At 36.0% G+C, this 27,876-nt stretch overlaps 1 protein-coding gene across 1 annotated transcript in view; it reads left to right on the forward strand.

Moving 5' to 3' along the window:
- Positions 1 to 6,822: 6,822 nt before the first annotated feature.
- The window catches only part of TNNT2 (troponin T2, cardiac type), a gene marked incomplete at both ends in the record, with an annotated part of 29,572 nt that continues 8,518 nt past the window's right edge, over positions 6,823 to 27,876 (forward strand). The window contains 11 exons of the mRNA XM_083360194.1: positions 6,823 to 6,860; positions 10,499 to 10,509; positions 16,648 to 16,737; positions 17,578 to 17,610; positions 19,058 to 19,079; positions 22,574 to 22,634; positions 22,750 to 22,866; positions 23,578 to 23,655; positions 24,606 to 24,716; positions 25,606 to 25,715; positions 27,501 to 27,591. Coding sequence (XP_083216320.1) covers positions 6,823 to 6,860; positions 10,499 to 10,509; positions 16,648 to 16,737; positions 17,578 to 17,610; positions 19,058 to 19,079; positions 22,574 to 22,634; positions 22,750 to 22,866; positions 23,578 to 23,655; positions 24,606 to 24,716; positions 25,606 to 25,715; positions 27,501 to 27,591 — 762 coding nt within the window. The remainder of the gene's footprint in view (positions 6,861 to 10,498; positions 10,510 to 16,647; positions 16,738 to 17,577; positions 17,611 to 19,057; positions 19,080 to 22,573; positions 22,635 to 22,749; positions 22,867 to 23,577; positions 23,656 to 24,605; positions 24,717 to 25,605; positions 25,716 to 27,500; positions 27,592 to 27,876) is intronic.

The following is a 27,876-nucleotide window of genomic DNA, read 5'->3' on the forward strand; positions in this document are numbered from 1 at the left end:
AATGTCATGGCTAATTTTAACTGAATCAGGGCTATGGGTTGACACCTGTCCTACCTATTAGCATGTCATAATTAAACAACTTAGAAGTCAAACCACATCCATACACACAAACTACTTAAATTCAGTAGTGGGGATTGAATTTGACTTTCACTTTTCATAATAAATATAATAAATAACATTTGTTTCAGTGTACAGACTTTGCTTCCAATTGTATTCATCTGTCATCTGATTTTTTTCCCCTGTTAGACCCAATGTCTAGCCTTGCATTCAATTTCAAGATCTTGCTGGACCCGCTTTCATTGAGCTTAGCCGCCCAAATGAAAATATTTTTATCTAATGGTTCATAACAAACTTTTGCTCTAAGAACCTGACCTCTGGGCTAATTATGTCATTTAACAAATTTGGTTAATATTTAGATGTTTTTCAGCAGTCAGTGGGAAAATATTCCCTATGTATGAACATTTGAAGAACACTAACTGAAGCTAAACAGTTCAGCAAGTTTGAGACAGAAACAAAACTTAAGTTAGAACTCCTAAGTAGTGAAAGATTGACTGATTGATTGATTGTACTTCTGGCCGACTAGCTCCAAAATGACTTTCAGGAACTTCACAAAAGTTTTTTTTAAAAGTATTATCTTGATTGCCAAATGGAATAAATTAACATCTTTCCACAGCACACCTCAATTTAAAGGGGCATGTCCAAACTTCCTAATTAGAGGTCTGGGGGACAGTTTTTAAAGATTGCTTGAAGGTGGGCAAGTTATGAGACATACAAATTTGGTGGTGATGGGGGGTGGGGAAGTCTGCTGTACTAAAGGTAGATGCAGTGATAGAGAAGGCCTGCCTCTCAGGCATGTCAAACTTGCGACATCATGTGACGTCGCGTGACGTATCAGAATTTTTTCCCATTGCCGAAAATGGGATGGGCGCGGTTTCTCTGTGACGCTCCGGCCCGTAGGCTGGCAGTTTGACACCCCTGTATAATATGGGAAACAAGTAATCCTTCAAACAAGTCCTATGTAATGTAGGTCTTTAGAGGTAACAGCTGGGAACTCCTCCAATGGTCTTCAGTAATAAGTGGTTTGCTCTGTCCTCTGTATTAAAGTGAAGCTCATTCAGAATGCCAATGCTTTCCTTCTGAATTTTCTTTCTAATGAAATTTAGACACAGGTTAAAAGTAGATAAGAGATTGCTGCAAGTGCCATGAGTTTATTGTGAAAATTCAAGGAATTTTTATTTCCAATCCAAGTGACTGGTTCAAGATCAACTGATTTATTGTAGTTTCCTCCCACCCACCACTTTTGTTTTAAAGAGACAATAGCCTACTTGCCAAAGAGGCTTTTCAAACAGTAATGCATCAGTAGCTGTTCCATTTAACGGAGAACAAAAGGATGCCTTGGGACTCATAGCCTGGCTTTTCAGATTTATACCCAGAGCTCTCGTAGAGCCAAACCTTCTATATCAGAGTTCCAGGCCACTCGAGAATGACAGCTGGCTGGCTTGTGTCAGACTCTTGGGCACTTGGGTATCTCAGGTTTAAAATAGCCATTCTCGGAGGTTATACAATAGCCAGTGCTTATATGGGCTGAGGGCAGTGGTGGGGGGGAAGAGATGAATTGCACAAGAAGCTGTAGCTGACCCTGCCAAAATAGCAACAAAGCTTTACATTCCAAGCTGTTCCCTGCTGGCATTCCTCCACTCAGGCATCCAGCATCCAGGGTGGCTGATAAGGGTGGAGTGCTCTTGTTAAAGCCTCCCTCTTTTTAAATTGCATTTCTCAGACACTACATTTGTTTCCACCGAAAGGACTTTTCACCTGCTCTCTGGGCAAAAGGTAGGGAGTCAAACCATATCTTGCATTCCTCCATCTTAAACTAACCGGGCCACATACCATATCTGAAAACAACATATTTGAAGTTAGGATTGGGAGGGGGTATATATTGTGTGGCAGTACCCCAAATCTACCCCCTCTCAATTTCTCTGTGGATACCCTTCTTTTGAAATGCAAAAATATGAGTTTGTCCTTATTCATTTCAGTATGTGGCTCTGTATGTGTGTGTGTGTTTGGGGAAGAAGGCAGAAGCTATAATATCACAAAACTGTTTAGACTTGAAAACAAAACAAGGAATTCAGTTTGTAGCACCAACCTGTGTAAAATGGTTTGCTAAGTGCACATTTAGAAAACATGGTATTCATATAAGTTGCGGGAAGATAGTATTAGACTGGTATTAGTGTTTCTTTTCCTTTGTAATCCAGGTAGGAAAAAAGTGAATTTTCACTGTATGTTGGAAACCATTCAAAGATGAACAAGGGAAGTCAATAGCAGGAGTACATAGCTTGTTTGAAGTATGCTTTTGTATGCACAATAACTGCCTTTTGTAACATGGCCATTATCACAAAGACAGACATTCTTAGTCTAAGCTCAATATTTTTCCTGGTGAATTAAATGTTTCTGCCAGTCTTAGTTTCTACATGTGTATAAAATCACCAATCCATTTCATTTGTTTCATAGCCTGAAAATGTTTATGCTTAATTACTTATGAAGAATAACCTGAGGTGTCCGCAAATACACATATAGAGTTCTAATTCTTCATTAGTTAAGACAGATGGATTCAAAAATTATATGAAAATACTGCAGAGGACTATAGCTAGTGTCCTCCTGAGGTAACAAAAAATTCTTAGGATGGTTGTGATCCTAAAAATATTATGAAAGATTACAATGTGGACTGATTTTTAAAAAAAACAAACATAGGACTGCAGTATGTCAGTACATACCAGGAAAAATGATGTACTAAATATACTATCTACATGTTTACATTAAGAGTGACAGAACAGATTATTAAAAAACTGAATAGGTAAGGAAAGTTTTATACCAAGTCAGAGAAAATTTAGAAGTGATTAAGTCAACGTATTATTCAGTTTTCAGATAACTGGACGTGTGCTACGTTTGATTAGGATGCTGCTCCTAATGACATTTCCTTTATTGCTCTCATAATACCATTGTAAATTTGTGCAGCAACATCCTTGATTCTATTCTTTTACAGCTGTTAGGTACGATTCAAATGATACATACTTTGTGACGCTCTATTCCAAAGTAGAAGAGAAACAGGGACTTAAGACACAGGACAGGTGGTCTGACACATGAGAATTATTTGTTGAACTCCCCAGAACCTGCTTAAAATGCCACTTACTTTAGTGATTTGTTTCACAGCTGATCTAGCAGGATTGGATGTGCTGAAAGCAGCTGCCAAGACTTGGGGATGCTTTAAGCAAGGAAAAGGAAGAACAAGTTTCACATGCTTATATTGTTGCAGGTGGAAACATAGGCAAGTGAGCTTGGGGTAGCCGGCTTCAAGCATGAAGCTCAGAGGAAAGAGAGAAACTAGTCTTAGACTAGCTAGTCCTTTTTTCAATTTCAGAAAGCTGTGAGCAAAGTTAGAGTTCCAAACTTACTGTATTGTTCTTGGTAAAGAGAAAAAACTAATAACTAAGGCTATTGTATGAAAGATGTATAGATTTGGCATTACACTAGGTATGCAAAATACTTTTTGATTTGGGATAATAGCTTAGATGTGATTATGGACTTATTTACCAATGTTGTTTCTGGCACTAGTTGCTAGAAATTTAAGATGTTTGAGCTCCCCAGACTCTAGCCTCAGGCAGTACTCCAGAAAATTCCTCCTTTTGTCTCCAGACTACAGGGTGTACCTGTGAGGTTACAAGTATTGCTCAACTTGTTAAATATGGAAGTGAGAAAAAGTATTGATTTTTCTTTTTATAAGGAGAGTAATGTAGAGGTAGGATGAAAGAAACACTATATCAAGATTATTATTTTGAACCATAATGTAATTTTTTCTCATACATTTCTTGACCTCATTTAAAACAGTTGTCTTTCACATCACTTGTGTCCTTAGTTCGTAATATCAGACATGACTACTTGTGATGTCTCTGCTTGTTCTTTCTTATCAGTTCTGCTGCTAATCTCATGTACTTATTTTAGAAGAACTATGCTGCTGAGTTGTGAAATGGAAATAAAAAAAAACAAGCTTTGCTGTCACTATTATCAGCAAAGAAGTGCTTTTTGACCTCAGGCCAAATTCAAGAGTTACATTTATGTCAGTTATTAGATATGGGTGGTGTTTGCCTTTCCTTCTGACTTCATTGCACTAAAAGCTTAGCTTTCCTTGTCACTATCTTTAGCTGTTTCCTTCCCCAAAGACAATATACACAGTTTACTAACTATAGAGACTACAGTACAGTATTTCAGAAAGGTTATATGTTAACTGTTATAACAACTCAGAACTTGAGATTCTAGAGAAATATTTCAGCTTGAAGCCTTGTGCTTGTGAATACAATAAGTTGTTGTTGAATCAGGCCAATGCCCATCTTAGTTTGGCATTCTATTTCTTATAAAAGCCAATCAGATACTGCTGGAAAATCTTATAAATATGAGATTCCATTTTTTTTCCTTCCCAATGGTATTTAAAGAAAGGCATTTTAATAGATCGGTCCTCCATGACTTTATTTGATTGCTTTTTAAAGCCATCCAAATTAGTGTCCATCATACATCTTGTGGTTTTGAATTTTACAGATTAATTATATTCTTATATTTTTCTTGTTTATCTGTTTTATGGGTAATAATCAAGTGCTATTACACATAGCAGATCTACAACTCTCCTCTCAATACTCATTTTTTACATATTAGAGAATTAAAGCCCATGCACTTGATTCCTGAGATATACAGACACAGACACACAGACACAGACACAGACACACACACAAATAATAGACCTTTGGCTGGGCAGGGGTTTTATTTATTTATTTATTTATTTAATTAAATTTTTATACCGCACTTCTCCCGAAGGACTCAGGGTGGTGTACAGGGCAATAAATACAAAAACAGGATACAAAAGTTAAAAGCGATTAAATAAATGCCCAAGGTTAAAACAATAATTAAGATGTATTTAAAACCCCAACCCTAACCCATCAGACCAGGTCAGACTGCCTTAATAGATATGTTTTAGGGAGAACATCCTCCTTTCCAACCTTTTAACTCTTATCCCCAAATACACTTTATTCCTCTCTAAGACTACCTTTGTCTAGCTTTCACATATACTGCTGTGGAACTAGTCATAGATTTTATTAGCTGTTGTACTTTGCTATCATCATAAGAATGGACAGAACTGATTCCAAATTGTTACAAATACCCTATTTCTATTTTATCTGGGAAGGTGTGAATGTCTCATTGTAAGAGAGATTTATGCTAGAAATCCTTAAGAGGTGTGTCCCCTTCTTTAAGAGATCTGAATGTATTAGATATAACTATCATCTGGTTTCTAACTTTGCCTTCTTAGTAAAGATTTTTGAGATGGTGGTTCAGGACCAACTACAGCACATTCTACAAAAGATTTGAAGCATTGTTTTTCAGTGGTTTGGCACTTTCCTTAGTGATTACCTCCTTTATGGGTGGTGCAGGATCATTCTCTCTCTCTCTCTCTCTCTCTCTCTCTCTCTCTCTCTCTCTCTCTCTCTCTCTCTCTCTCTCTCTCTCAATATTTTCATCCATATGGAGCCACTAGGGAGGTCATCTAGTGCTTTGGGGACCAATACCATCAATATACTGATGATGATATCAATTGTACATTATGATCCTGGGCAGGCTGGAGATGGTGTTGAAGTCTTGTTCCATTACTTGGAGATTTCAAAGATCTGGATGAGATAGAACAAGTTTCAGTTGAACCTTTGCACAATTGAGCTGATGTTTCTACACTGGGGTTCTTCTACACCCATTGTTTTGTTTCTGGTCCTGATTGTATTGCCTCTGAATTAGCAGGTCTGCAACTTAGAGTTCCTTTTGGATTAACAGTTGAAGGCTGTGGCCCCAGGAGGTCTTTGCTCAGTTGCAGCCTTGTTTAGGGCTGGGAGATCTGATTACTGTGGCTTATGCCCTTATTATCACTCAGTTAGACTACTACAATGCATCCTACATGGGGCTGCCTTAACAGATCAGCTGGAAATTTCAGTTGTTGCAAAATCTAGTGAGTAGGTATTTAATGGTGTACACATGGTACATCTGTCCTGTGAGCCATGATCTAGCTTCCTATTACTTCTGGCTGCAATTTAAAGTTCAGGTTTCAACCTATAAAGCCCTTTATGGCTTGGTTCTGATCTATTTACAGGGTCTTATTTCTTCACCAGGACCTCAAAAAACTCCTAGCATATTCAAAATGCTGAACTTTTAGTTTTGGAAGGCTAGCTTATGCCTAACGTTTTGACCAATAATTTCTCAGGAAAGTTTTACATGGATGGCAGTCATGCTAATCTATTGTTGAGACTCATCCAGTCACTATTATATCATTGAACAGTCAGTCAAATCCTGCATCCTCTATTTCAGTTTTTCCCAAATTGTGCTCTCCAAACAGATCAAAATTCCCAGAAATCAGGAAGAAATTATGTGAGTTGAAATCCATCTTATCTGGAGAACATCAGGTTGATGAAGGCCTCAGTTCCAAGTACTTATATGACAGATACAGCATTAATACACTCAGCTCCATGTACATCTGGCATATTACTGTGCATTAAAAACTGCAGTTTCAGTTCACATTGAGGTACATTGCTGTGTTTCACTTTGGCTTCCTTGGAACTGTGTTAAATCTGCCTATTTTTTAGAGTCAGTTCAATAACATTTTTGGGTCAATCAGGCATTTAGTGACTTTCGGTCCTGGTTAAAAGCACCCTGTAGATGGTACTCAGAGCATATTCCAGCATTTTGATATCTCCTGAAACTTTATTTTGCTTTTTTTTTAATGGCAGGTAACTGAAAATGTCAGACACTGAAGAAATCATTGAGGAATATGAAGAGTAAGTGGTTTTTGTTGTGCAAATCCCTCTTTGGTGGAGATGCTATTAATGCTATTATTTTGCTATTACTCACAATTTTGTGTGTAGTTCTGGTTTGTTCCTTTATAAACAATGGTTAGAAATTACAACTATGAGACAGTTTGAATAATAACAAATGCCTTGAGAAATAGATTGATGACTGGGGAAGACATTAACTGTTGTATATCTATGGACTCAGCAGAAGTGAAAGTACACCACAACACTTCTTGAAAGCTAGTTGCATGGTAAGCATTGCTATTTCTAGGGTTGGCAATAGCAATAGCACTTAGACTTCATAGTGCTTTACAGCCCTCTCTAAGTGGTTTATAGAGTCAGCATATTGCTCCCAATAATCTTGGTCTTCATTTTACCAACCCCAGAAGGATGAAAGGCTGAGTCAACTTTGAGCTGGTCATAATCGAACTGCTGGCAGTCAGCAGAATTAGCCTGCAATACTGCATTCTAACCACTGTGCCACCAAGCCCTTGGTGCAATATTTTTGGTGACCTTTTACTTGTTAAACATGATAAATCCATTCAACTACCAGGGTCAGTGGAAAACATTTGCAAGTCACTTTTTTTTAATAAATGTGATATAGCATAAAGCTTCTTGTGAGGGGAGAAAAGGGATCTTGATGTTCTTCACCAGTAGTTAGTTCTTGATAGTGGACTGAGCAAGCATGCAGATTACCTGTTCACAGCCATAATCGCCAAAATAAAATACATTCCAATGTCATTTAGATGAGATATTATTTCTAAATATGTACCCATAAATATCAATATGTATACCTTTATTCAAATTTTCCCCTCTTTTTATTTCTTTCTAAAAACATCTTTCAGGAAAGCATGTTAAGAACAAATACATAAAAATTGCCTGGTATTGTAATCAAAGTAATGGTCCATTCAGTTTATTCTCTCCAATTCTGGCTAGCCAGGTGAATATGGGGAAACTCATATTTAAGTCATGATGACTGTGAGGCTTATTCCCAGCATCGGCCTTCAGCACTGATAGAGCTAATCACAACAATACTGGGTAATGCATTTTTGAGGGTAACGAGGCATGCAGCCTGATCCAAAAGCCTAGCGTTGACTATATTAATATTAAATTGCCAATAGGAATAACATTTCAGAATCTAATATACCTGTCAATGCTGTGACAAACCGAACTGATGGGGTGGTGGTGTAATCCTCAGTTAGCCAAAACATTTCACATGTATGGGAACCAAGGTCATTCCTGATAACATTTTGGCAGGTTGGAGAGCTGGGAGGAGTGCCTCTGTTTTCTAACAATTGTTGATTTATGACAGCAAATTGGGGTGGGAATTGCAACTTGCAACTTTGTAACCAGGGGAAAGGGAATTTAGTCTTGGGTTCACCTTTGTATGTGTCATTATTTTGTAGCCAAATAAAAATGTTCTTTAAGGAAGAATTCCTTGCTTTGAAGTTCTTTTAAATGGTCTCATCTATCAGAACCATGACAAGACCTTTATATGTTCCAGGTTATTCTAAAAATATTTAATTGATACCAATCTTTTGTAGCAATTACAAGTCTTCACAGATGGGGAAGATTATTGTAGTTTGAAAATTATGTCTACAGAAAAAAACTATAACTACAATAATTAGGAACCATTGAAAGGTCACAGCATTCTACAGATCTTGGCAGTCATTAGGCTGCTTTTCACTTGGTTATGTTTGCAATTCTAGAAGTTCTTCATACCATTTGGATGCCCAGTTCTTCCCATTCTTTCACACTTTCTCAGTTTCTTGTACACCCTCAATTCAGTTCACTGAGCAGTTTCTCATATGGTCTTGACTTTAGCTGTAAAATCTCACCAGACTACTGGGGAAAAAAATCTTTCAGAACTGTCTCACTCCTTCTTGCTTCATTTAATCAAAACCTGTTCCTGTTACTTGAGCTGCATTTCCAGTTGATGCATAACATGAACTTATGCATTAAAATATCCAGTAGACTTCATGCTACTTCCAGCCTAAAGATTATCCCTCTGAAGTCCAAAATACAAACATTAAACATGATTTCATGTAAAATAGTCAGCTTTCTAGCAAAGAGTTTCACTGTTTAGAAAAAGGAATAAAATAGTGAAGCTTAAAATCACTATAACCTTATCTTAAAGTGGTAAAGCTTCAGAGACACAATTTTAGAGATGAGATCAGGACTATCTTGCTACATCAGCTTCTTCCTGTCTCATAACTCTTAGAGGAAGAACCAGCTTTAATTTGGCTGTGTTGCAAAAAGACTGAGCTCTTGATCTCCAAAGTACTTATAAGCAGATCAGTTCATTATTTGGGAGTTAACCTTTCTCTGGCAAGATTTACTTCTTTTTATTTTCAAATTACCACTGTAAAGGTGGGAGCAGGTGCTGCCAGAATTTTCTGTAATTTCCCATTCTCTATTGGGTGAGTGCAGACAGTTACTTTAAGACATACAACTTCAGAAGAAACTTCTAATGTCCCTGAAACCCAATTTATACCAGTCACACTATTTGATTCTCCGAAGTGTTGCTGAAGTTTGGTGATGGTTTAACGCAGGTCAAGAAACTGTGCATAGGCTACCCACTAGTAAGCACCAAGCACTATTTAAAACACGCACATACATGATCACAATGACTATATCTGTATAATACAATTACAAAATTCACATAAAGAAACACCTCATAAGATTACTCAAGAATACAGGGAGGAAGAACAGCTTGTGCCTTTCCGAAAAAAAAGACTCCATATTGTACTCTCAATGAATCTACAACCTGCAAATGGATGTTGGTTTAGGTTTTGCTTCAGAGCCAACTGAAATGAGGTGTCCATTTGAGGTTTGAGGATAACTTCCAAGACAGGATATCTACCTTAGCAGAAGTATGTTTATAGAAGCTACTGCCAGGTAGAGTTCTGGGCAAATAAATTAAGTTGTCTATGTAGATTGTCAGTCATCCTGGTCATAGTTATCCCAAAGGTGCTTTTTCATGAGGCAACTGGATTTTCTTGTTTTTCTTTGAAGACATTTCACTTCTCATCCAAAAAGCTTCTTGAATGAGAAGTGAAACATCTTCAAACAAAAACAAGACAGTCCAGTTGCCTCATGGAAAAGCACCTTTGGGATAAATTGAGTCAGCTCCCCAAAATAAACATTGTGATAATGAAATAAATCTGGAGTCAATCCCAAAGTATTTGGTTGTGATTTTATATTTTGGATTTCACATATAGTATATGTTTTAATGTTATGTGATTTTGGTTTTGCTTTGGTTTTTTTATTGTTCATTTTTTGATGTACCCTACATTGGGGTAGTGCAAATTTATTTAACAGATACATTTACTTAAGAAATATAAATTTTCTTATAGATTTACTTATCAAATAAAATAATAATAATAAAGTGATGTCAAGAATGGCTATGGAATTGCTCGAAGATTTCTTGGCCTATTAATATAAGCTGATAAGTTTTTATGTCATAAGACTATTTGTTCTGACAAGCAAGAGGTCAACATGACTCCTTAACTTGAAGCTGATTGTAACTAGGACTTCTTTTGGAGAACTGTTTTCTGTCCTGCTTTAAGAAAAGAAAAGCTCAGACATTATTCTAATCTAGCTTTTTTTTCTTTTTTTTTTTACAGAGAACAGGAAGGTAAGGCAATGAACGCAATCTTCTTTGGTAGGTTTTTCAGATATTCTTAACAAGCTCTAATGTTGTTCTTCTTTCTTCTTGGTTTTCCTTGCCACAGAAGATTGTATTGAAGAAGGTAAGTTTCTGTTGTTATTAGAAAAGTCATAGTATTATGTCTTTTAAAGGATTGAAAAAGCACAGTGAACAATAAAACAAGATACAAAACATGAAGTGATGTGATACAGGAAAGGCAAGAAATATTTGGCACAAGTTCCTCTATACAGCAAGAGCAAAAATTTATCTACTCTTAACAAATATTATTCCTACTAAAAAAGGAAGGGTTCAAGTATTCCGTTTTTTTCTTTACTGGGAGGAAGAAAACAGATATTTGCAATTACAAGAATGCCTTATTAGGATTAGTAGGCATAGGCAGAGAGAAATGCAAGCTGGTTTAAGTACTTTCAGTTTTATAACATTTGGCCTTATGTATTCAAAAGTTAGTAGATGTCATTATTATTATGTTTATAAAATCCTTCCTGACAATATAAACAAGCAGATTTGGAGGAAATATTTCATACAGGGAGAGGTTTTATCAATGTAAATCCAGGCACCTTATCACAGATAAGACAAAATTATTTTTAATACAATAAGCTGGATTTAAATTGTTAATATATTTAGTATTGCATATCTTTCTGATACTTGTACTTGTTTTTTGTTGTAATACATTTTGCATTCTGAATGTATTATGTTTCCTGTCACTTGTTTTGTCTCCTGTGCTGTGACACTTGCCATGTTTTTTGAATGAAAATATTATTAATGTTTATTGTTGCATAAATTGCAATGAAAATAAAGATTAAAAAAGGTGTGTGTGTGTGTGTGTGTGTGTGTGTGTGAGAGAGAGAGAGAGAGAGAGAGAGAGAGAGAGAGAGAGAGAGAGAGAGAGAGAGAGAGAGAGAGAGAGAGAGAGAGAGAGAGAGAGAGATGAAAGATCAGGTCCATACATGAAGATCCAATTAAACTGATTTATTGCTAGTCATGCCTATGAACAGAAATTTACTCAACTAACAATTAACACCTGCTTGGAGTTAGATGAGGGTTAATGGAATTCAAGGGAGGTTGGACTTAACTTTTTTGTGGCTATGTAGGGATTCTAGGCTAATCCCTCTTTTAATTCCTCCCCCAAGTTCTGCCCCTCCTTCTGCTACACAGGAAAAGAGCAGGATAAAAAAAGAGGAGAGAGAAACAAAAGGTATTGACTTCTAACTCTTTCCAACATAGTAAAATACCAATACATTTATGATCTCAAGTTTTTACATTACCTATAATTATTACAAGCCAGTTCTATAACTACACAATTATTAAATCTTCAAACTATATTCTAAATTTCATTTTCTTCTATTTTAAGCATTAAAAACCTGAAGCCATATCCCAACAGAAAGAAGACCTAATAAAATCCCTTTGTTAAAAGTAGTTTATATTGCCACCTTAACCAAATCCATTTTTCCCTGTTGTGGGAAATGATATATATTTCTATTTATACTTATTCATCTTTTTAAACTATCATAATATTAACAACAATCATTATATTCTTTCAAATTCTTTAACCATTTTAAGACTCTAAACATTTCTTAAGATATCTCATCTCTATAACTAAAATAAATTCTAATACACTTTTTAAACCCCCTTTTAATGTATATACTTTCAAATTCACTTTCAATATTTTTCAACCTTTAAGAATTACACAAGCATTATACATACATATAAGAGAGAGACTGACACATGTAAACATAACTATATAAAGAAAGAAAAAATGAAAGATCAAAAATTCTTTTTCTTTCTCTCTTCCTCTTCAACATACTTTCCAAATTTAATTCCAAGCATTAATATTTACAAGCATTATTTTTACAAGCATTAACAATAATCTATTCATTTTATTTTAGAACTCATTTTATAAGCACAAAACAATGTCACAGAATGTCACAGAATAACAGCGTTGGAAGGAACCTTGGAGGTCTTCCAGTCCAACCTCCTGTTTAGGCAGGAAACCCTATTATTTCAGATAAATGGTTGTTCAATCTCTTTTTAAAAACCTCTAGTGTTGGAGCATTAACAACTTATGGAAGAAGGTTGTTCCACTGATTAATTGTTCTGTCAGGAAATTTCTTAGAAGCAACCTAGGTTGCTTCTCTCCTTGATTACTTTCCATCCGTTGCTTCTTGTCCTCCCCTCAGGTGCTTTGGAGAATAGCTTGACTCCCTCTTGTTTGTGGCAGCCCCATAGATATTGGAACACTGCTATCATGTCACCCTAGACATACCCAGTTCCAGCAACCATTCTTTATATATTTTAGCCTCCAGTCCCCAGATCATCTTTGTTGCTCTTCTAAGCACTCTACATTCTGTACTCTGCATTGAAACTTTCTTTTAATTACATATGTCAAACCAATAGAAAATCATCCTAATTCCAATTAATTTATTAAGTTTCTGTTACTGTCTCCAGTTTATCCTCATAAAATAAAATTGTTTTCCTCTTCGGAATGTCTATAAAATATACACTTCTGTTTTTCTTAAGGGATTCTCCAGTATGACTTTTAAAACAAATATATCAACACTTCCAATTTCCATTTTGATTTTGAAGCGGAGACCCCAAACTTGTTCTCCTGAGGATTGTAGAATTACTTGCAACTCTTCTTATTTCAATTGGGCTGGGGGACTTGTAATTAAACAATCTTCACATTAGGCACTAGATAATAGGCATTTATATTCCAAAATTAGGGTTAAGTCCTATGTATTATCAAATATTTGTGCAGTAGCTTCAATGGTTTGATAACTTTCTGTGCTTGATTGCATCTCTGGTTTACTCATATTTCTTCCAATTATTTGAATAATTTTTTCCCTTGTTCATCTTTCATGACATCTTTGAAACCTAGTTGGTCTATAAAATAGTTTTATTTAAATAGGAGCCGTGGTGGTGCAATGGTTAGAAGGCAGTATTGAAGGCCCAATTCTGGTGACTGCCAGCAATTCGATTCTTACCAGCTCAAGTTTAACTCAGCTTTCCATCCTTCCGAGGTTGATAAAATGAGAACCCAGATTGTTGGGGGAAATATGCTGGCTCTGTATACCACTTAGAGAGGGTTGTAAAGCATTATGAAGTGGTATATAAGTCTAAGAGCTATTGTTAAGTGCTACTCCTTAAAACTAATTTTTCCAATCTTTCTGTTTTAGATGTATTTGATGTTCTTTAGCTCCCTCTTGTGGTCAAATAATAATTTTAAAAAATATTTTGTAGATCAGCTAGTATCTATTAGCCAGTCAGAATTCATTAAAATCAGAATTCAGCTTCCACAAGAAACAACCCAGAATTGCAAACTGTAATTCCCAAAGATAGTAAACTCATGGAAATGACCAAATGAAACCATAGCTTTTTAACTACTTATGTTTTTCCATCAAAATTTGAAACAAGAAAATACTCCACTTTTCCTTATTTTAGCTCACCTTTGGCAACTCTCCTCCTCCTCATTCAAAAATAATGATGTACCAAATATGGCACAGATCTTCTTCAAAAAGAAGTAACAGGCTATGACTGAAAAGAGACTCCTTTAGCTTAGTAGTGATAGCACTTAGATTTATATACCTCTCCACAGTGCTTTGCAGCATTCTGTGACTTGTTTACAGAATCAGCATATTCTGGGTCCTCATTTTACAGAACTCAGAAGAATGGAGGGCTGAGTCAACTTTGAGCCGGTCAGGATCAAACACCTGGCTGTGGGCATAGTTAGTCTTCAATACTGCAGTCTAACCACTGCGCCATCACGGCTCCTCTAGTAAAGATAATAGAGTGAAAGGAACGATTTATTGTCTGTTTGAAAAATAAATTCCAAAACTGATGCTTTTGTAACAACAAAGTGGTGGCAGCCTCAAGGAATGTCATTGTCATAATAGACTATTTTGGTGTAACAAAAATGAAATTAACTTAAAGCTTACATATACAAGATGCCTGCTTTTTGAGAATTTAAGCAATTTTGTTTTAGGATTTTCTGTTTCTTTGTCTCTAGGTGCTTCAAAATTGATCCATGAGCACAATTCCTCTCTGATATTCATTAAAACAGCCTGATTTTTTCAGGCTTAGAGAAGTTGATGATGCTTTAAAGGGAAGTTGCCCCTTAAAAGTCATATGACACCCCCCCACACACACACCTTTTCAGGTTCTCAGTAGACTGAACAGAAATACCACTGCTTTAGCAGAGAGGACTGTCTTCACACAAGATTTGAACCACTTCTAAGTAGTTTTTGAAGCATGCCCAGTCCTGTTACTTTCATATAAAATGAGCTGAAACAACTACATTGAAATTCAGTCTGAAAAGAGTTTTCCGATACTTGCAATTTTACATATATGTATATATATATATTCTCTTCTATCTATCTGAGTGATGACAAAATACTGATATCTGTTTGTATATAGATATGCGAATGTCCTAGATTGCTTGGCTCCTAATATCCCATTTTCTTGTTAATGTCTGGCTTCATAAATGCTTGGCACCTGAACTCTAGTCATGTACACAACAACAACAGCAACAAACAAACCAGCATAAAACCTAGCCATTTATGGATACTTTATTTTGATACCACTGCTTCTCATAATCCTTGCTAACCTTCTGTACTTATTCCCTTTCACCACCCTGGTTGCCTTGATTAAGAAGAGGAAGAATGGATAGAGATGGAAGACGGTAGTAAAACCTTTATTTTCATTTTACTTTATAAGTGCAATAGGAACATTTATTATTCATGCATGCATGGAAGGAGCATCCATAACTGAAATATATATTTTCAATAAGACTATTTTGAACCACACACATAACAAGGTCTAAGAATGGAACTATACTACTGAGCAAGGAAAATGGTATAACAAAAGCCATTTTCAGTTGGCTTTTGATAGAGCTGGAAAATCCTAATATTAGATTTCTGGATTGAAAGCTGGAGAACTGTATCTAGCTTACATGATAATTTGGCATAATCTACAGAGTTATCACACAGAAGAGAGAGTGGATTTATTCTCTATTGCTCCAGAAATGAGGATTAGAGGCACTGGCTAAGGAAGGAAGTTTAGCTTGCTAGCCATATGAACTGTCAGATAATGGAACAAGCTGGTACATGAAGTTCTCTTTCTCTGGAGATTTTCAGACAGGCTGGATAGACACCTGTTGTGGATGCTGTAGTGAATTCTGTACTTAGTAAGGGACTAAATGAGATGATTTGTGATTTCTTTAATTCATTTATTTTATTTATTTTTTATTTATTTTAATTCCATTTATATCCTGCCCTTCTCCGAAGACTCAGGGCGGCTTAGAAGCTTAGCAGTTTATACTATAATAAAATCTAAAACTGTCTTTGCTTCACTAGATTTTCCATACATTAATTCATCCTATCTATATTGCAGAAATGAAAGACTGCATAATTATCAAAAGAAGAAAAAAATGTTTTTGCCCATTTTTCTGCAACACTCATAATAATTATGGAGTTCTGATTATGCAGTATCTAACTTTTTTAAATAAAGTTTTTTTCATTAACTAAAAAGGAACAATTGTCTATACTTTTCCTTTATTGTAGATGTTCTAGCACTCTGAACATTGTTTTGCTCCATGCTTCAATTGTTTCTTTAACTGAACAGTTACTCTGTTTTGGAATGCATTAGAAGCGTGGGAAGTGTCCACTCAGAGGAGTCTACCTAGATGTTTAAAGTGTGCCTTACTGAGATGTCAGTTCATCCCAGAATTCTGCCTCCCTTCCTTAATCCTCATGAAAGATATTTATCATTGAATCAAAATGTAACTAATGGGCATTTTGGAGAGGGCCAGGTTTCTTCAGCAATTATTGGAATCACAAATCAGGGATGGCTAGAACAAGAGACAAATTGAACAAAGCTCTCTCTTTCTGGCTTGCTTAAAAAACGGTCTTTGAAATTAGGCCAAGGACCTCATCAGACTGAACTAAAAGTCACACATAACCATAGGACTGCTGTTTGCCCACTCTTTTTCATTTTCTTCTTTTTTTTTTGGAACTTCGCTCTTTTTCAGCTCTTCCTCTTCTTTCACCATAGTCTGACACTAATATATTCAAATATTTTTTTATTATTATTAGTTCATCTCTGTATTCTTAGATTTGGTGGTTATTCTAGTGTTTTATTCTGTAGAAGAAGAAGAACAAGTGGAGGAAATCAAGGAAGATGCGGAAGAAGCCATAGCAGAAGGCATGCAGTGATATTCTGCTAAATCAGTTTTGGGTGATACTTTTTTTTGGGGGGGATGGCTATGATAGTATGCTCTTTTACAATGCAGAGATGTATGAGATCTATAGCTACATTTTTATAAAGCTTCACAGTTACATTTGAATCATCAATGTCCCTACTCCTACTGGTTTATGTTTCATGGGTATTACAAGAAGCTCAGAAACAGACAAAGGTAATTTCTGCTTAGTGAAAGGGAAAACAAATAACCTTTTCCCACCCCAGGTCTTTTCATTTATGCATAGAAGCATAATGCTATTTTGGAAAAGTCAAGGTTAAAATTAATTTGTTAAAATTAGCACTTATTTGTGCTAATTTGTTAAAATTAGCACTTATTATATCTAAAACAGATATATGGATACACACCACATGAAAAGATAAACTATATATCTGACGTTCTTTGCTGACTATGTGTTATTTTCCATTTATTTATAAGTAGGTTTGAAAAGGGGTAGACTTACACATTCACCGGATGTAACAAGTACTTTGAAATGTTTTTGAAAAGTAGCATTTTATTAACTGAAAGTCACTTTGATGGCGTATCTATATTTGTGGGTGCTCATATTATAGTCTAGTCCAGTGTCGACGTTACAATAAATTAGGAAAGGAGATGCTACTGACTCTAATTATCAAACACCAGAATGCCAGTAATCTGAGCTTTCCCAGGAATGAATGGGTGAACTGCGAAGCATCCTAGGAATGGTTTCAGGCATAGCTTAGGAGCAATAACATGCATCCAGAGGGAGTGGTGGTGTAGCAATGTGTAAGATGCTAATCACGTTCTTTACTCCTCTTTTAAAATAGAACCAGAAGAGCAAGCTAAAGAACAAGAAGAAGGTAAGTAAATAGGAAATACCTGTATGTCATAACACTCTGAGTGAGTGGCTGAAATTCTCAGAGCTTTTATATTAGCTAAGGCTGAGTAAATATTAGTTCATATTTCAGATTAGGCTTGTTTAGCATCCATGGACCAAGAGAACCAAGAGAGTGAGTTTAACTTAAAATACGTTGGGGAGTAGAATAGAATGAGTGGTGAGGTAGCATAGGTTATGGTGGGTCTTTTTGTTTGTTCGTTTTTAGTCATGAAGGAAAGGTGGCATTGCTGTGCTTGACATTTTTAAAAGACATTCCGGTACACTCCAGAATACAATTATTGCATATTTATTATTGAAAGATATAAAGTCTGTGGTTCAGTGATTTTAAAGGTACTAAAAGATGCACAGTTGTGTGCATTAATGTTCGGAAAACATGATTTAATCATAAATTCTCAAACCTGAGAGAATAAGGCAAAAACTAAATGTTTACCCTTTTCTGCTTAAAAAAAATGTCTGTAAATTTGACAATGTGAAATTAAATGCATTCACATCCAGATGAAAAGTAATGTATTTCTCTTCCTAAGGTCCTCTGTTCTGCACCTAACCCTCATACATTCACCAAATATCTACATTTATTGAAATCAGGAATCAAACTTTTATTCTGTGAACCAAGAATCACCGTACTTTGGTGTACAAAAATATCCAAAGATTGCTTAAAGAAGCATCTGGTGTGAAAAGGAGAGGAATATAAATGTAAAACAACTAAACTATATGATTAACTTCAGAAATGAGAAAAGGGAGATCTGAACATTGGCAGATAATAAGGCAGTAGTTAGAACCTAGTACAATGAATAATATAAATCAATGGAAGTTGTAAACATGATTTTTGTTGTTTATTTTTTTTAATGGGATTCTAGTTGGGATTCAAGCAACATTAAGTTGGCCTCTAGATCAGAGATCCTAGTTTGCATACAATAGCATCAGCATGCTTGGGGTAAAATTGGATTGTGGCATACTAGTCAAAATGTAGAAAAACAGACCAATATACATTTTAGTGTTAGTGGGGAATGCTGCTAGTTAAATCTGGTAACTAGTCTGATCCTTCTCTTTACTAACATAGAGACCAGCCTTAACAGTTGGTGAAAACCTCAATTCATCAAAGTCATGATGGGAGAGGAGGTCAATATCCATGAACTTATCCAGTAATGACCAGGCATATAGAAAATTTTGACCTGGAATATTAAAGAGGAGTAAACAATAGAATTTGAATTACCGTAATGAATGAATGTTGGGGGGGGGAGGAAAAAGTTAGGGTTTTGTTTTATCACTTTACTAACAGACTTTAATTCATTTTGCTTAGCATTTCTTAGCCTTTCCCTACATTTTTGTATGATACTGCTTATGCACAAAAGAAATAGCATAGTATTTATGATGTTTTATAGTTTTGTACTTCTTTGTTTTTATTGCAGGGGAAACAAAGCCAAAACCCAAGTAAGTAAATATACCTTAAGTTACCATAAATACATTAAAATGTAGCATGCTTCTAGACATTTTTGTCATACAATTGCCCAACCACATTCAATGACTTTTATAGACTTAGATGAGATGCCATTACGTCTCATGTATAACTTGCCCATGTTTTCCCATTGGTTCTTTTATCTTTTTTCCCCTTTCATAAAAATGTTTAAAAAGCAAAAGGTGGAAAGATCTTTTGACACTGGAGCTGTTGTCTTCTGTGCACTTTTTGTCTACTGGCAGCAGGTTTTCCATTCTCTATAGATAACATTTTGAGGAAATAATGATTCACAAAGAGGTTGCAGTGACTACTTATGTGGCTATTTATGCAGCCACATGTCACAGCAAATCACAGCACTCTGGGAACCCCTAAGATCAAAGCACATGGGACATCCAGACAAGGACACACCCAGATCAATGCATGTAGGACAACTAACATAGCGAATCATTGGTCCTCACGGTATTGCTGAACTTGCATAAGGAAAACAGTTGGAGAGATTGATTGTTTAATTAGTTCTCCTCTTAACACTGTACCATAGGCAAAGAACAAGACCCAGGCAAAAGCAGAATGGAGATAGAGACACAATAACTGAAATAGGGAGCCATAAATATCAGCTGTTCTGTCCCTGCTGTCTCTTAGCCTGTTTTCTGTTAGCTGCGTGTCACTCTGATGCTTTAATTTGTCCTATTTAGCATAGATTGCCCCATTTACAGTATAGCTGCAACCAATCCATTTCACAGTCCTTTAGACCTGAAATCCTCTGGTGATTAACTAAGCTTTGGAGCAACCTGATACAAGGAGATCCCAGAGTGCTCTGCACGCAGCAACTATCTTGGGATCCTCTATTATCGAGATGTCATTGCAGGATCAACAGCTGTCTGCACCAGCTAAGCTACAAAGTCTTTTTCACTTCATATTCTGTACACTTGCTTGCAGTCTTGCAATACTTTTATCATCTCATCTAATTTTTGCTACAAACGGCAGGCCCTTCATTTGCATTCTCAATATATCTGTGAGCCGATAGACTTTAGATCAAATTAATGGAATGATGTGAGTTCCATCCCCTAAGGCAGGGTTAGGCAGCCTTGGCTCTTTTATGAGTTGTGGACTTCAACTCCAAGAATTCCTGTGCCAGCATAGCAGGCTCAGGAATTCTGGGAGTTGAAGTCCACAAGTCATAAAAGAACCAAGGTTGTCTACCCCTGCCCTAAGGTCAGATATAAACTATCCCTCCATGCTTGTTTTTTATTCTCTCTAGTCATCATATTAGTCTCTTATTCCTAAATCCAGGGTTCTGATTTCAGTTGGATTTCACAAGTTTGATAAATGCTCAGGCCAGCAAGTTTCTGTCTTTAAAAATATATAGACGGAGGTATTCTATTAGGAGCAATTATTAGGAATTGTTCTGATAAAAATAAAAACTGAGACTAAATTTGAATTACATTTACCTTCAATTAAATAATTCTTCACGACTCACTTCTGTATCAACGTTTCAGATAATGTTGTTTCCTGTACTTTTCAATACCACTAATCTTAAAAAAAAGGAAAATATTTTTGTATACCAATGTTTTATTACCCTAAGGCCGACAACTAAAAAACAGAATTGGGTGCATTCCTTTGCTGTTGTATTTTCTTGTTTGGATTATTTTATACAATTCGGGAAATGCCAACATTTTATTTTCAATAAAATTACATAGGATTACATTGCTAATAAACTTTTTAAATAAACAGATTTTATAATAGAAAATACACAATTACTTTAGGTGATTCAATGTTATCTGGAAATTATCTAGAATTTTTTTAAAATGTCAGCTACGGAAGGGATAAGACAGATGGAAAGCAGTTGTGGCTTGCAGCCTTAGATGATACCCTCACAAGGATAGCATTCTGATGCCAGACATGAAGTTATTACAGCTGCTCAGTAGTTCATCTAAATTGGGTAAAGAGAAATAGAACTGCAATGACAGGTGGAGCCATTGTGACGTTCCACTTAATGCTTCCTCCCTTCCCCCCAGAAAAACTTAAATTAGAATTACAGTGACATTGGCAATCAGTTTAAATAAACAGTCACAGTAATGAAATGGTAACCATAAACATTATTTAAATACATATAAGTTCCATAATAAAATAAAATAAATAAATAAATAAATAAATTATTTAAATACAATAATAAAAATAAAATATCCTTGGGGAGTTCTGAGACCAGCCACTATACTTTTAGTCTTCTTCTAGATTTGCAGTGTAGAAAAGATGAGTTTTATTCCTTTAACATTCTGAATCCGGTACTGGGACTTTTCTGTTTTTAAGAAATATTTTATTCACAGACACATTTTGTTAAAACATAAGATAATGTCCTTTAAATGGCACTGTGCAATTATTTTTTCACAGCTAAAGTTTAGTTTAGTTTAGTTTTTATTAAATTTTTATACCGCCCTTCTCCCGAAGGACTCAGGGCGGTGAACAGGGCATATAATAAAAATACAAAAATACAAAAGTTAAAATAGAATTAAATTAATGCCCAATAAAACAATAAAATATACAAAAATTTAAAACCCTAAGTTAACTCCCCATCAGGCCAGGCCAGCTTGTTCAAATAGGTGGGTCTTTAACCTGCGCCGGAAGGAGCGGAGATCCGGTGCCATCCGGAGCTCAACCGGCAGTTGATTCCACAGAGCCGGGGCGCCCACAGAGAAGGCCCTCCCCCTGGGGGCCACCAGCCGGCATTCTCTGACCGGAGGCACCCGGATGTTAAGAAGGATGTTAAAAAATTTTTTTTTAAAAAAAATCACCAATAAATACAACAGGGATTTTAAGAAGCAATGCAGTTACTATCAATTTGGTAACTTTTAATCATTTTTGTTTACAAAAAGAGCTGTCAGTGTCATCCGGTTGATAAACATCATGACCTGAACTTTTCATTTAGTTTATAGTAAAGAGAATAATATAATTGAAGCAATGGTGGGATTCGGGCAGTTCGCACCACTTTGGCAGAAATGGTAGCTAATTTTTGTTGCCCAGGCCCAGAACGGACTTTTAGAAGTGGCATCCACACAGAGAACCAGTTGTTCACATATTTGAATCCCACCACTGAACTGAAGGCTTCTCCAAAATAAAAATAAAAATGAGCTATAACAGCAATGTGTAGGTTATACAGGTATTCACCTAATGTGCTATTTTTTAGATGAAATATTTTCCTACCTGCAAAAGTGACAATTAATGCATTTTTATGTGCAGTTTGCACAATATAAAACAATATTACAATGTGTGAGTTTTACCTATATTGTCTTGGAGAAATTTATCTCAATTTGGAGAAAAAACTCGTCATAACCAAAGGGATGAAATATGGCCCAGTGATGTGAGAAATACAACCAAATCAATGAACTCTCGGGTATGTAGAAGGAGATGGAGTGAATTCAAAATCAGGTATTGTATTATCTGTATTCTATGCTGTGTTTTTCTCTAATTTCAGGTTGTTCACTCCTAATCTGGTCCCTCCAAAGATCCCTGATGGAGAGAGAGTAGACTTTGATGTGAGTATTCTTATCCCATTGGCTTAGTCCAGGCTAGTTCTCTCTTACCACTATAGGTCTTCCTGCATTTGAGAGAATACTCCTGAATCTAGCTCATGCTTTTGTTGTCCTGCAGGATATTCACCGTAAGCGAATGGAAAAAGATCTGAATGAACTGCAAGCTCTAATTGAGGCTCATTTTGAGAACCGAAAGAAGGAAGAAGAAGAGCTGATATTCCTCAAGGACAGAATCGTATGTCAGAATTTCATACTTTTTATCTAGACCCTCTTTATGGTCAGATCCAATTCTCCTAACCTTCTTACAAATGATTTAACTGTTTTATCGAAGTCAATGATTTTACAATTGTTAATGCTTAGCATCAAGACTGGGTTTATTGACAGCTTGTGAATCTGTGATTCTAACAATATGTAATTCTAGGCAATGCTACTCAATTCTTCTTAATGGGGAAGGTTTGGAAGCTGGACCACACAAGTGGCAAGCAAACATGCAAGTATGCAAAGCTTCATTTGTGCAAGCGTGGGCATGCACGTTAAATCATCCCCTCTCCCCCTCCCCCTCCCCCCCCCCCCGCTACAGAGCCAGGAAAGTTGGGGACTGCTGTATTAAAGAGGAAAGAAAATTGCAGATCTTTATTGCTAAAGCAATTCTATGCATTTCTAGTAAGAAATAATATTCGTAGAATGATTTAAGTGCATTCAGGATAATAGTTATGATATGCCATCTTTATTGTTAGGAGAAATGGTTTGCAATTAATTTCTTGATTTATGGACAACAATAACTTCTATGCCACTTCAGTTGAACTAATGTAATTGTAGTTCAAGCGTCAACAATTCTTGTCCCTTCTCCATTGGCAGCATCAAATTTTAACATATATCCTAAATGATTTGGGCAACTAGTCTTTGTTCAGGAATATATATTAAGAATTAAGCTTTCTTTATATAGGAGCAGCGGCGAGCCGAACGAGCTGAACAACAACGGATCCGTAGTGAGCGAGAGAAGGAACGCCAGGCCCGTCTGGCTGTGAGTCTATCCAACATTTGTGGTGTACTTTCCTGAGTGTTACTAGTGGAAGATGCCTCAGTTCCTTTTCTCACTCTTTAATAATAGTCATCGGTCAATAGTCATCAATAATAACAGTCAAAACAAACATTCTGGGTTAATGCCTAATATTCCGTTCACATTGACTTGTCAAAAACCTAACTCAATTTTTTCCACATTAAAGTTTAACCCAATATCAAGCTGAACTGTTATAGGAGGTGACCATTGGTTTTGATTAAATTATTGTCTCAGTTATTGTATAAGGATATGATTAAATACCAAATGATACACTATTTGTTTTTTTTTTCAGTTGGACAAGATTGTGCTAGATGTCTGACAATATAAATTTCTATATTTATTAATATAAAGTGCTAAATTTCATCAATTGATAATTGACCAATTATTGTCTATAGTTGCAAATATTATATCTGATAGCTTTCGCATCATTGAAAATAGATGACAATTCTTGTCCCATTTACACATTTATATTTGGTTCTGTAAGAGTTCTGTACATTCAGTCTGATCCTTTAATTTTTGTCTTGGAACTGGAATTATTGTATATATCAGGCATAATTATTTAATTGTTTTTTAACTTTTGTACTTTGTTTTTTAATATTTATTGCCCTGTACACCGCCCTGAGTCCTTCGGGAGAAGGGCGGTATAAAAATTTAATAAATATAAATATAATATAAATCTTAGGCCCAATGCTATTCAATTCATAGAGAAAAGCCATTGCAACTATTAAATCTTTTTCTAATTGCCTTTTGGTGCAGTTGAACAAATTAAACAAGAACTAATTCAGAATAACTTTCCAGCAAGAATTAGATTGCATTTATCTGCTATCATTTTCTTAGTGGCATCTACTGGCTAAACATTTAACTTTACTGTAAATTTTCTATCCTTCTGAAATTTATGTCTCCTCTCTTGGTAGGAAGAAAGAGCTCGAAAAGAGGAAGAGGAAGCCAGAAAGCGGGCTGAAGAGGATGAGAGGAAGAAAAAAGCTTTCTCCAACATGCTTCATTTTGGAGGCTACCTTCAGAAGGTAGGTCTGTGACTGTTGTAACAGGTGACTGCATTGCAAAAAAAAGTTGTATAAACTGTGTATATATTAAATGGATGGATTACACATTTCACAAATACCTATCATTTAAATAGAAATGCATTATATCTCAGTATAAGGTGATGCAATAAAGTCTGAGCCTGTTCCATTTGCTCTCTGCATTCTAACTATATTTATATTTATTAAATTTTTATACCGCCCTTCTCCCGAAGGACTCAGGGCAGTGTACAGGGCAATGAATATTAAAAGACAAAGTACAAAAGTTAAAAAACAATTAAATATTATGCCCGATATATACAATAATTAAAAACCATGTTAAAACCCCAACCCCAACCCCATCAAACCAGGCCGGATTGCTGAAATAAGTAAGTTTTTAGATCCCGCTGGAAGGAGCGAAGATCGGGGGCCATCCGGAGCTCAACCGGCAAGCGATTCCACAGGTCTGGCGCGCCCACAGAGAACGCCCTCCCCCTGGGGGCCACCAGACCAAACTATCCAGTTTCTAACTACAAATTCATAGCGTCTGCTCCCCAATTATTTCCTTCTTTTTAAACTTTTGAACTGGATTTGATTTGCCTGGTCCTTCAAACAAAGGAAGTGCTTGGAGGAACTGCTTCACTGTCAAACAAGTGAAGGCTGAATTCACAAATTTTGAACTCAGCATCTTCCCTCTGCTCTTGGAAAGATTTGCACTAAGGTATAAAAATAATTTCGTGCTTGCAGTGCCCTTTGAAACTCTTTAGTTCCACATACATTTTGCCTGTGAAATGGCCATTTAATGCACATGTGAATTCTCAGATTCACCACTGGAGAAAAGCAATTTGATTGATCTTGAGACCCACTGATGTCCCTAATGAATTGATTTCTTTAGACCGAGAAGAAAGGTGGGAAAAAACAAACAGAGCGGGAAAAGAAGAAAAAGATCCTTACTGAACGACGTAAACCCCTTAATATTGATCATTTGAGTGAAGACAAATTGAGGTGAGATGGGAGATCATTCCTTGGTCAGAAGACATTGCTGGGAGGGCTTTCTTTTCTTCAGGAATGGAAAGCAAGAAATGAGACAAAAACTGGATTTTACTTGCTATTTCTTCTATATTATGTATGGCCAGGGACAAAGCAAATGTAGCCTAATTTCTGTCACTAATGTCACTGTCTCAGGGGATGGCATGATCCTGTTGCAACCCAAAAGGAGTTGATTACTGAACCATTTTCTAGCCCCAAAATAATAGTAACTGTAAATTCTATTGGTTATATTCACGCAGCCCAAGCAGTTTTGCATGGCTGGAGAATATTGGGGAACAAATGGTATAAGGAATATTCTAAAGGCACAATAAAGTAAACATACACTCAGTCCCTGAAAAGGGGTGAGGAACTCATGGTCTTCCAGAACCTGGTTAACTACAGTGTGGAAAATGGCAATACCATGACATGTAACTCCAATGTGGGCAAAGTACAAAGCCAAGCTGGTGTTGAAATGTTGATATATATTAGAGTTCCCTAAGCAAATGGCAGCAGCCAGACAACTTTATTAAAGCCAAAGTTGTTTGGCTACTGCTGAATAAGATCAAACCTTGTTAGTATTTAGATGGAGAACATCTTGGAAGTCCAGTGCAGAGTTCTAGACTGGGAAGTAAAAAAAAAATCTGGAAGAAGGCAGTAGCAAACTAATTCTGTGCAGTTGCCAGGAAAACAATATGGATGTGTTCATAAAGTCCACCAGAAGTCAAGCTCGAGTCAAGAGACTCTTTAATTTTTCCTAAGTCAGTGTTAGCATTTACTAATGTTTTCATATTGTGTAATTTATCAGTGTTTTGACATGTTTACAGTTCTTTAGACAGAACTGCCAGTTTGACTGCCTATCATATGCCTTAAGTGATGCTAGCAGGATTATATCTTAAATAGGTGCTACATAATTGTAATGATGATTGCTTGGGCATCGGTCCGAAGAATGTACGATATTGCTGGCATCTGAGCTAAAAAAAAAGGACCGCTAGAGGGTGCAAAGATTACAGAGAAAAAATACACAACTTCAAGAGACTGGTTGAGAGTTTTAGAAAACATTGTGTCCTGTACAGAAATGATGATGGAGAAATTCTTATTTTTTCTCTCTCTCTTTGTTCTTTTCCCTGTTTTTGTTTGTTTGTTTTAGTTTCCTTTCTATAATAACTAAAGGGAGAGAATAATTATAACCATCCCAAAGAGGTAGTACAAATTAGTCTACTGTTTGGAAAGTGTGTCAGAGCTCAAGATTTAAGAGGACTTTGTATGAATTGCTTCTACCATTTTTTTTATGGTTTACATGAGCTTTTCTGGAGTTGTGATTTCCAGAGCTTTGAAGGAGCCAGATGTGTAATTTGATGAAAAAGAAGCAAGAGAGACCTAATGTCAGGTTTTTCTCTACAGAGTTGGCCTTTTATATCTGGTATTGCACCAGGAAATGTGAAGAGTCACATGCTTCTTATAAGGTTATCCCAAAGGACCACAGAATTGTAACCTTAAATACAACTATACTGGTTTGCTCAGGCTGATCCTTACTTATCAGAAGGCTGAATTCTGGAAAATCAGTCAGCATATGAACCTCATTAAATTAGAATGCAACTCAGTCTCCATCTTCTCTTCTGTTATGATGAATGGTCATGTTGGCTATAGTTCAGGCATCATATTGGGAAAGGCTGCTCTAGACCAACATGCTTCTATTACATATTTAACTATATGCACACACCTGACAAGTACTTTTATTAATATCATATATTTTCAAATCAGGGAAAAGGCGAAGGAACTGTGGCAGAGCATTCATGATCTTGAGGCTGAGAAATTTGATTTACAGGAAAAGTTCAAAAGGCAGAAATATGAGGTAAGTCTAAACACCATCATAAATTTCTTCTCAGCTCTGGATTCTGTATAGGGTAATCAAATGTTACTTCTTACTAAGACTGAGTGAAATTAAAGGACAGATATTGGATCTGTTAGAAGATTGGTAGAATTGTTTTTTTTATTTTTTGAGAACATTTTCATAATACAGGTCAATTATGTTAACATAGCATGCATTATTAAAAGGTCTGTACTCATGCATAGCCTACAATGCTGTTAACAATGTACAAATTCTGCAGGACACAAATACAAGCTATGCATCCACAAA

This window comes from Vipera ursinii (genome assembly GCF_947247035.1).
Source record: "Vipera ursinii genome assembly, chromosome: 3".
Classification (NCBI taxonomy): Eukaryota; Metazoa; Chordata; class Lepidosauria; order Squamata; family Viperidae; genus Vipera; species Vipera ursinii.